The sequence below is a fragment of the Salvia hispanica genome, chromosome 3, assembly GCF_023119035.1.
Source record: "Salvia hispanica cultivar TCC Black 2014 chromosome 3, UniMelb_Shisp_WGS_1.0, whole genome shotgun sequence".
Lineage (NCBI taxonomy): Eukaryota > Viridiplantae > Streptophyta > Magnoliopsida > Lamiales > Lamiaceae > Salvia > Salvia hispanica.
Window position 1 is genome coordinate 4,859,620 of NC_062967.1, and position 9,971 is coordinate 4,869,590.

At 36.3% G+C, this 9,971-nt stretch overlaps 2 protein-coding genes across 2 annotated transcripts in view; both read left to right on the forward strand.

Moving 5' to 3' along the window:
- The first annotated feature begins 2,464 nt into the window (after nucleotides 1-2,464).
- Nucleotides 2,465-5,375, forward strand: LOC125209169 (G-type lectin S-receptor-like serine/threonine-protein kinase SD3-1). The gene has a single exon (XM_048108779.1). It carries the CDS (start codon nucleotides 2,800-2,802, stop codon nucleotides 5,194-5,196), a length of 2,397 nt encoding a protein of 798 aa, XP_047964736.1. The 5' UTR covers nucleotides 2,465-2,799; the 3' UTR covers nucleotides 5,197-5,375.
- Nucleotides 5,376-6,048: 673 nt separating this feature from the next.
- LOC125215835 overlaps nucleotides 6,049-9,971 on the forward strand; it is a 6,142-nt gene continuing 2,219 nt past the window's right edge. The window contains exon 1 of the mRNA XM_048117404.1: nucleotides 6,049-6,176. Within this exon, the coding sequence (XP_047973361.1) occupies nucleotides 6,049-6,176 (128 nt within the window). The remainder of the gene's footprint in view (nucleotides 6,177-9,971) is intronic.

Genomic DNA, 9,971 nt, shown 5'->3' on the forward strand with positions numbered 1-9,971 from the left:
ATCTGTGAAGGGAAATGGAGTTCATATATGGAATATAAATAGACTTTCTCTAGACAAAAAGATTATGGACATGCATGCATGTCAAAGCAAAAAACAAAAAGAGTTATGGCAGTTGACAGGCCATTAATAAACAAAATCAATTTTCCAATTCACCAAATGAAATTTTAAAAAGCTACTAGTTAATTCTAGGGCTGGGGAAAAATATCGAAAAAATGATATATCGCTCGTATCGTAATGAAAAATATCGAAAAATTATCGAATTTTCGATATATCGTAATTTTCGATACGATACGATATCGTATCGTAGGTTTTCGATACGATAACGATATGAATTTCCTTATATCGCGATATATCGTTTTATATCGAAAATACGATATTTTATTTTCGATATATATCGAAATTTTCGATATATGTCGATATTTAACGATATATCGAATTTCAGTACGATATATCGAAATATCGATACGATAACAATATGAAATTTTTTTATATCGAAAGTTCGATATATCGAAACTTTCGATACGATAACGATATGAAATTTTTTCATATCGATATTTTCAATACAATACACGATACAACGTTTTCGATACGATATATCGTATCGACCCACCCCTAAATTCACAGCCATTCAAGAAAATTGATAGCTAGTAAAGAAAATCACTTTACCAAATGCAATTGTTTCAACACCTTATCGATTTTGCTTGTGGTGTAGATTGGACACAAGAGAATCGTGGTAAGTAATTATATAGCATTAATGATGACAATTTGAAAATATTATTCCCATAGGGTGCATAATAATTATTACTAGGCTACTGCCAAAAAAGACCCCAGTAAATTGTAACTAATTTTATTAACACTTTCTAATTTTTGTAAATAATTCACCCCACAAAAAATGGCCTAACACAATTTGTGGCTTCAGATGAATCAAATATATTGAATTTATATTGAAGCTATACAGAGTTATCTAATAATTGAAACCCCACAATTATTTGATTGGCCCAAGCCCATTTCTACATATTTGTTCTCAGTTTCTTTATTCCTTAAAATGCTTATACTTTTTTTTTTTCCTGCATTTTGAAGGGTGCAATTTAAGCAGTAAACCCCTCAAGTGAGGGTGAAAAAGAAAGCCATTTTCCCCTCAATTCAACCAAACCAAGATTAAGTATTGGTAAATAATTCAAGAGCTTCCTTGCTATTAAAATAAAACAATGAAATCAACTAAAACTTTCTCTAAAAGATGATCGATAGTAATTTTCCATTTACACACGTACATTGTCGTAAGTCGAAACTCCAAATTAAAGAAAAACCGTTTTACCAACTAAGATGTCGTTATTTGTCAACCAAGTCAAATAGACTTGGCCCTATTCTATGACCATTAACTTTATAAGTAAAAATATAAGGATTATATGTAAATTATATGAATATATGTATATGAGTTATGGAAGAAAGTGGTAGCCAGAAAAAAAGGCAGTGTGATAGGAGTTGTCCAAAGGCAAACAAACAAAACCTCAAAATTCTCCTAAAATCTAAAAAGTGGAGCCTGTTCCCCACGAACCACTCCTTCCCTAATCAAAATAAATAAATAAATAAATAATCCCCTTTGTTAAAAAGAATAATAATTTAGTTACTACATTGGATCCTCTTCAATATTCTGTTATTACCCCAGACCTTTTACCCTAACACATTTCAAATTCTTGACATTTCTCAAGTGCATTACTGAAGAATTATTGTCCCTTACTGCAATGGGCCCTGTATTTGATTAAGTGCAAAAGCATTTCATGTTCAAAATGCATTTCTTTTAAAAATTTAAGACCCAGTTCCAAGAGGTAAAGTCACCCATGTCTTAAACAAATTTTATATAGATAAAAATGCAATCTTTATTGGGTGAAGCAAGAATACCAATGTAGTGAGTGATTATTATTTGTGGCTATGCTTTCTGATGATTAAATTCATGGCCAATTTATTACTACCTCCCAATTTTTACCAGATTTAGTGAATGGGGTCCTATGATTTAAATGTTCTTTGTATGTTCTCAAATGCTGTGGTCCTCTCTTTGCGTGTGACCACATATGCTGAGATTATTGTTTTTCATTTTGATTATATTTAGAGATTGATTGAGTGATCTTTACTATCTACCCATGTCATGTATTGCCTAATTTGGCCTATTACACTTTTCTGAATTTCAAGACTTTCAAATAGTGTTAAAACTTAAAACTAATTAGTTATTTATACTAAATATTTATTTAACCCTTTTTGTTGGTCAAATGGCTTGAGAGGGACCATTCAGACTAATGGTGGATTTCTCTGTCATGAAACAAATTAAAAGGAATTAAATAAAAAAAATTGTGGATTTCTACAGCTTGATTAGGTAGGCAAATCAAAGGCTTTGAAATTCACATGGATAGAGCAATATTTAATTAAGAGAGATGACTGCTCGTGTCAAAGCATGCTGAAGCAGTGTTCAATCCAAGAAATTTAAAAAGATCACATAAAAAGTAGACATTGGTATGTTTTAGTGGGAGCAAACTCAGCCTACGAGAATCTTGGTTCTCTCACATAAAAGTTTTGTGAATCTTGTTTTCTTTCTCCTCCCCCATTATTACAAATCTTGCACCTCTCAAGATTCAATCTTTTTTTCATTTTCCTGCCTTTCCCTGTTACTTTTTCTCATGAAAAGGCCTCTGCTAGAAAATATACTCACCCCCTTTTTATCCTTTTCATCATATCCACCTCAGATTTCAAACTCCTTTGTAAAACTGTGGAGAGGGGTTTCTTCAATCTGCATTTCTTGCAGCTGAAATGGTTTTTTCTTGGCTCAGACAGCTGCTTCCTGGGGTATGTGCCAAGAAATCTGATGGTAAGAATCTTAGAATGTGTTGTTTGACTAGGTGCAGTTGTGTGCCTGTTGTGCTACTGTTTTTCTGCTCTGTATTTTGTGGTGTGTTTTGTGAGGCTTCTACTGTTGCTTCTGTGCCTATTGGTTTTGAGGTTAATGCTTCTGATAGGGATAAGATTTGGGTGTCTGAAAATGGGGCTTTTGCATTTGGTTTCTTGGAGGTAGATGGTGATGGTGGTGATGAATATATGGTTGGGATTATGTATAATCTGGGTGATAAAGCTGCAAATTTGCCTGTTTGGACTGTTGGTAGTGGAATTAGGGTTCCTGCAAATTCCACATTTAGGTTTTCCATGGATGGGAGGCTGGTTTTGATCAATAATTCAAGTAGAGTCACTCTGTGGAGTAGCAATACCTCCAATTTAGGTGTGGAAAAAGCTAGTCTTTTGGACAGTGGAAACCTAGTACTCTTGAGTAGCAAAGATGAGATTGTTTGGGAGAGCTTTGGTAGCCCCACGAACACGTTGCTCCCGGGCCAATCCATTCGTTTCCCTCAAAGCCTTAGGGCCCTTCCAACAAGATTGATCTCCAGTTACTACAATTTGGTGATTAGGAAGGGTGGTGAGCTTGCACTTGTGTGGGAGCACAATGTGACCTATTGGAAGACACCCATTGGCTCTAAGGAAGCTAGGTTCGACTCTAGTGGCATTCTGGGGTTATATGATGATCGTGGCAAGGTTGTCTGGTCCGTTGCCCCCGAAGATCTTGGTGACAACTCCACGAGGTTCAGACACCTTAGGATTGACAGAGATGGGAACTTGAGGATGTACTCATGGGGTGGTGATGGTCGTGGATGGAGAGCAGTTTGGCAAGCGGTTAAGGACCAGTGCTCCGTGTTTGGCTCGTGTGGTTCTTATAGTGTTTGTGGGTATAACTCCTCATCACCCGTGTGTGACTGTTTGTCCTCAGATTCCTTAGAATCTAGCATTGGTGCGTCGGTTGCTGGTGGTGCTGGGTGCAAGAGAATGGCTGACTTGGGAAATTGCAGGATGAATACGAGCATTTTGGTGTTGAAACAGACGGTTCTCTACGGCCTCTATCCATCACACGATCTTGAGATGTCGTTGAGTGAGGCAGCATGCAGAGAGCGCTGCGTGAATGACTCCACCTGCATTGCTGCAACCTCGATGAATGATGGCTCGGGCCGGTGCACCATAAAACAGACGATGTTTATCAGTGGATATAAGACTGCTTACATCCATGCTGTGTCTTTCTTGAAAGTGTGCTCAGTCCCCCTCGCTGTTCCAACTCAGAACGCGAGACGCCACAGAAGCACTGAGCCGGGCAGCCCTGAGGCCAGGGGAGGGGACGGTAGGTGGCTAGCCGGGGCTATTGCAGTGGTGGTTCTGCTCACTGTCTTGGTGATATTGAGCTTTCAAGTCCTAGTTTTCGGGATTCTCTACCGGAGGCGAAAGCTAAAGGTTCGGACGAGGATTCCTTTTGGCAAAGATGCTCAGATGAATCCACATTACAGTGTGCTGATCAGATTATCTTTTGAGGAAGTCAAGGAATTGACAAACAACTTTGGTAATCAGATTGGAACCTCAGTTTTCAGAGGTGTGCTCCCAAACAAGACTCCCATAGTTGCCAAAATCTTGAGAGACGTCGTTGTCTCGGAGAAGGAGTTCCGTGTCAAGGTCACCACGTTGAGTGGCACGCACCACAGGAACCTCGTCTCCGTGAAAGGGTTCTGCTTCGAGCCAGGAAACAAGTGTCTGATCTACGAGTACGTCCCAAACGGCTCGTTAGAGAAGTGGCTGTTCGGGTCCACAGAGGACCAGAAGCAGCGCGTTTGGCGCCACAAGAAACCCGACATTGCCCTAGGCGTGGCGAGGGGGCTCGCCTACTTACACTCGGAGTGCCAGAAATGCATAACCCACGGAAACCTGAAGCTTGAGAACGTGCTGCTCGACGAGAACATGAACCCTAAGCTGACTGATTTCGGGCTCGAGGAGTTCCTCTCGCCTCACCCCTCGTCGTCCGAGTCCCCATCGGAGCGCGACATGTACATGCTCGGGGAGATGCTCCTGCAGATCGTCACTTGCAAGAGAGACGTCGCGGGAGAGAGCGTCGACAGGATAGTCGAGGAGCTGGGGCGAGACGACGACGTGGAGGCAATGGAGAGGATCGCGAGAATCTCGTTCTGGTGTATGCAGCAGCAGCCGTTTCTGAGGCCTTCGATTGGGGAGGTGGTGAAGGTGCTCGAGGGGACACTGTCGGTGGACCGGCCCCCGTCCCGTTTGGGCCGTCAGGGGCGTGAGAGGGAGGGTGTGGAAGAGATAGAGGCGGAGGAGTTGTAGTGAAGTAGAGTGACATTGCTAACTGGTTGTTGCTGAGCTCCAAACCTCTTCATTTTTATTCTAAGGGATGGTGCTTTTTTTTAGTTAGGGTGTTGTTGGACTTTACCAGATTGGAATGTGTCTGGTTTTTTTGCTGTGTAAAACTGTATTTATAAAATATTACAATGGTAGAAAAATGTTAGTACTATTAAATTCATGATGTAGTATTTTATTATATGACGTGATACTTCAAAAGAACATAAATAATTTCATGATTCAAATTACCTTATTATACTTCCAAAAAAAATCGCTTGAATAAATAAAAGAAAATAATAAAAGCATGGAAATGTAAGATTTTTCAAATAATGAAAGCAAAAATAGTTGACTAAGTTTAAACTTTCTAAATTCTAGAAATCTGTACTTACTTTTTAATTTATTATTTAGGCACATGTATCAAATTAAAGCTCTTTGTCGTGATTAATCATAAGTGAAACTACATAAATTTTCAAATGGAAGAAATAAATGTGAAGGAGAAAACAAGAGAAAAAGAAGTAAACAAAATAATTTTTAAAAAAACTTCAGTAAAAAGTTTTTGTTGGAATCTACACTGTTTTAATATAGAGTAAAGGCCAAAACTGGTCCCGAATGTATTACCATTTTATGATTTTGGTCATAAACTTTATCTTTTGAATTTTTTGGTCCTGTACATTTCAAATCGGATCACAATTGGTCTGTTAACAATTCCGTTAAATTTTAACGGTCAATGTTTCTAATCTCAATTTTGACCGATTAAAGCTTTTAATTATGATTTTTAAGTCACTAATTATATCATTAATTATTTAAAAAAAAAAAGAGAGAAATTCCAAATCAATCATGAACGGCATCTGCATCTCCTTCGAATTCCATCTCCGCCTCCGCCCCCTCCGCAACTGTAAGCGCCGCCACCGGAGAGCTCATCTGCCTCCCCCTCCCTCAACAACATTGATAGAGGTGGGGCGGAGGTGAGTGGTGGTGGTGGTGCAAAGGTGTTTGTGGCGGCGAAGGGGAAGCAGAGCTTTGTGGAGGCGCATGGGCTGGAGCAGTGGTCCGATGACATAGAAGGAATGGTAGAATTTGATTAGTGATATGGCATCTGCATCTCCCTCCCAAATTCACCTCCCCCTCCGCTGCTCCTTCTCCACCATCACTACCACCTCAGCCCAATTCACCTCCGACAAGTCCTCTCTTGTACCGCCACCTCAGCCCAATTCACCCCCGTCAAGTCCTCCTCTTGCACCACCACCTCAGCCGGATTCGCCTGCCCCACAGCTAACACCTTCTACAAATCTTGAAAAACATAAATTAGGAGTCAAAAATTAGAATAATAATTAATGATAATTAGTGAGTTAAAAAATCATAATTAAAAGCTTTAATCGGTCAAAATTGAGATTAGAAATGTTGACCGTTAAAATTTGATGGAATTGTTAACGGAGGACCAATTTTGATCCGATTTAAAATGTACAGGATCAAAAAAATCAAAAGATAAAGTTTATAACCAAAATCGTAAAATGGCCATATGTTCATGACCAGTTTTGACCAGGACCAGTTTTAACCTTTACTCTTTAATATATATGGCCCAGGTTCATGAAAATTTTATAGAATGGACTTTAGTTTCATAGTTTTACTCAAGATTGGGCTCATCATAAGAAACTTATGTAAATAAAGAATATGATGAGTTCATTTTTGTGGAGATAACGTTTAGAGCATCCGCAATGGTCGGCTAGCGATCGGCTAGCCGATTTGTCGCGCTGGCCGATCGGCTAGCCGAACCATTGCAATCGGCCAGCGCAAAATCGGCGAGCGGATCGGCGTGGGCTTGCCGATCGCTCGTCGCTGGCCGAAACGCTAGCCGATCGGCTAGCCGCCATTGTGGAGGCCCCTACCGACCATTGCGGATGCTCTTAGGTTATCTTTATTTTATTAATAGTAGTTTAGAATAAAATATCAAATCATTAAAAGTAGAAAACGGAAAGAATTATGAGCTAAAATATGTGCTAAATTATTGTTGGATCAACGAACCCAAGCGCATGCTACGTCATGTTACGTTAGACCTTTATTGCAATACTTAATTGTCGACACTCGAGGATGGCAGCCTCTATTTAGACCGATTGGATGATGTGTTCATGATGGACAAATCAATAGAGAAAATGTAATTGATTGTTTTAAAATTATTAGTAATACAATATGGTATTAAAGACCAATAAAAATGGCCTGAGCAAATAAATCATACTTTTGAAAAATATATACATCAATATTGTGACAGTGTCATTGTGATAAAAATTAATCACGTTATATTTTCGGTAAATTTCCCGAAAATATACTCTTTTATTTTGAAAAAAGAAAAGAAAATGAGCAGTTAAATTAACGAGTGGAATAAATGAGGTGATGAAGGATGTTGACTATTTCCTAATAGTAACATTTAATTGCAGGTTTTCAATAATGGGCATGTGTGAATTAATAAAGATGTTGATTATTTTTCTCTTTTCAAATTGGCTTTTATACTTTTCATTCATGTTAATTTATCTTACTTTATTTAACTAATTAACTTTAATTGCAGGTTTTCAATAATGGGCATGTGTGAATTAATGAAGATGTTGACTGGAGTACTTTATTTTTGAAATTGGCTTCTTGCTTTTTCCTTCATGTCTATTTTCCTTACTTCATTTAAGTCATCTTCCTCTTCATCCTTTCATCACATCAACCACATTTATTTATCCAATCGTTTCTATGCATAAGACTTCAATTATTACTATATGACCTAAAATTCAATTGCTGTATATTGGGGACCATGTAGTACCATATATATTTACGGAATAATGCAACAATAGTCACACTATAGTTGGCTGTAGAAAAAATATATTTTTAAATTTATTCGAAAATATAGAATAATATATGCAATAAAGTTACAATATAGTCAGGCGACGTGTAATTTAAGTTTAGATGTTTTTAACAGTGCCATTAATTAAACTAGCTTAGAATTCCATGAATAATGAACCCATTACTTAAATATGGATATATCAGAATGTTGACAGTGAAAAGTAGAACCCAGCATACTTCTTTTTCATTTTACTATAAATTTTAATGTGCTTATGTGATTTGGATGATAATTAAATTAGGAAATTGGGATATTAGTATGAAATTTTTAAGTGTACGTTTGAACCAAGTATTGGGCCGAACGCGTCTAAATGGGCCCAAATTGGCAGTCCACTTGAAGCCTCATATGAGCCGATCCATTTACATGGTTACGAGCCCATTTTACCACCCTAAATAATTCCAAAAGCCCATATATTAATTCACGTTTAAGCCAACATGATTTGAAAAAGGAATATTCACATCTAATATTATGGAATTTTTAAAAAGTTGAATTTTTCCTACGAACTTTTAAATTGGCAAATAATATCACGAACTTTACCCCGAGTTTGTTATTTCCCACCAATAAAAAATTTCCGGCAAATAATATCATTTTTCTTGTAATTTCTCGACAACAACCTCGAGAGTTTCAAGATTTTTAGCTTTGAGAATAGTTTTTCTTGAAGCACACCCTTCAAATTTGTTCTTCGGTCTATTAATATAGCCAAAAAAATTTCATTGGTGGAAAATAACAAACTCGGGATAAAGTTCGTGATATTATTTGCCAATTTCAAAGTTCGTGGGAAAACCCCCAACTTTTTGAGATTTACGTGATATTAGGTACCAATACCCCTTTAAAAAATCAGCCTAACACACATTACAATATACCCGAAACAAAAATGAAAATCTACATGTTAGGAGAGAGGGAAGAATAATAGACTCATATATTGAGCAAAAATTCTGCACATGACAGAACTACCGCATCATGAGATCAATGACATCTTCGTAGAGTGTCATGGGGCCGGTGGTTATGGTTCATCGACCATCACTCCCTCTTCATTCTCAAGAGATTTTTGTAGATTATTAGATAGTAGGATATAGGTATGATACAGCACTAAATCAAATTAAATTATACTCCCTCCGTTCCAGATAATTTGACCCAATATTCCATTTCGAGCCGTCCCACATAATTTGTCCCATTTCACTTTTACGGTATTGGACCTCATATTCTACTAACTCATTCATAATCACATTTTATTATAAAACTAATACTTTAAGGTCATGTTTGGTTGGCAGGATTCTGTCTGGAAAAGTAATCTGATTCCTTAAATTTTAAATTCCTGTATTGTTGGATTTTTAATCAAACGGGAAAAGTAATCAGAATCCGAAAACAAGGAAAGTTAGTACAACATTCCAGGATTTTCTTAGGTATTCTTTTTCCCAGTTTTAGAATTCTTACATATTTAATACAATATAGTATAGTTTATTATTATTATTATTAGTATTAGTGATTATAATGTTTTAAAATAATTTAAAATTATAAATCATACTCCTTAATTTCAATATAATAAATAATTATAATTAAAATTATCATAATTATAACTATATTTTATAATAATTTATTAAATAGTTAAAATATAATTATACAATATAACACATAATAAATAATAATTATTATATTTTATAAATTAATAATTAATCAACAAAGTTATAGTGCAATTTTAATTTATAAAATTTATCAATTATAATATCCATAAATATTATAATTATAATATAATAAGTAATATATTTATTATTATAATGAATGAGTATAATACTCTATGTAACTACAATTATAATTATAATTATATTTTATATATTATGATGGATAATCTATATTTAAACTATCCATCGTAATAAAAACATAA

Excerpts from the sequence above, each read along its gene's own strand:
- LOC125209169 (XM_048108779.1), top strand. The coding sequence starts at position 2,800 with ATGGTTTTTTCTTGGCTCAGACAGCTGCTTCCTGGGGTATGTGCCAAG.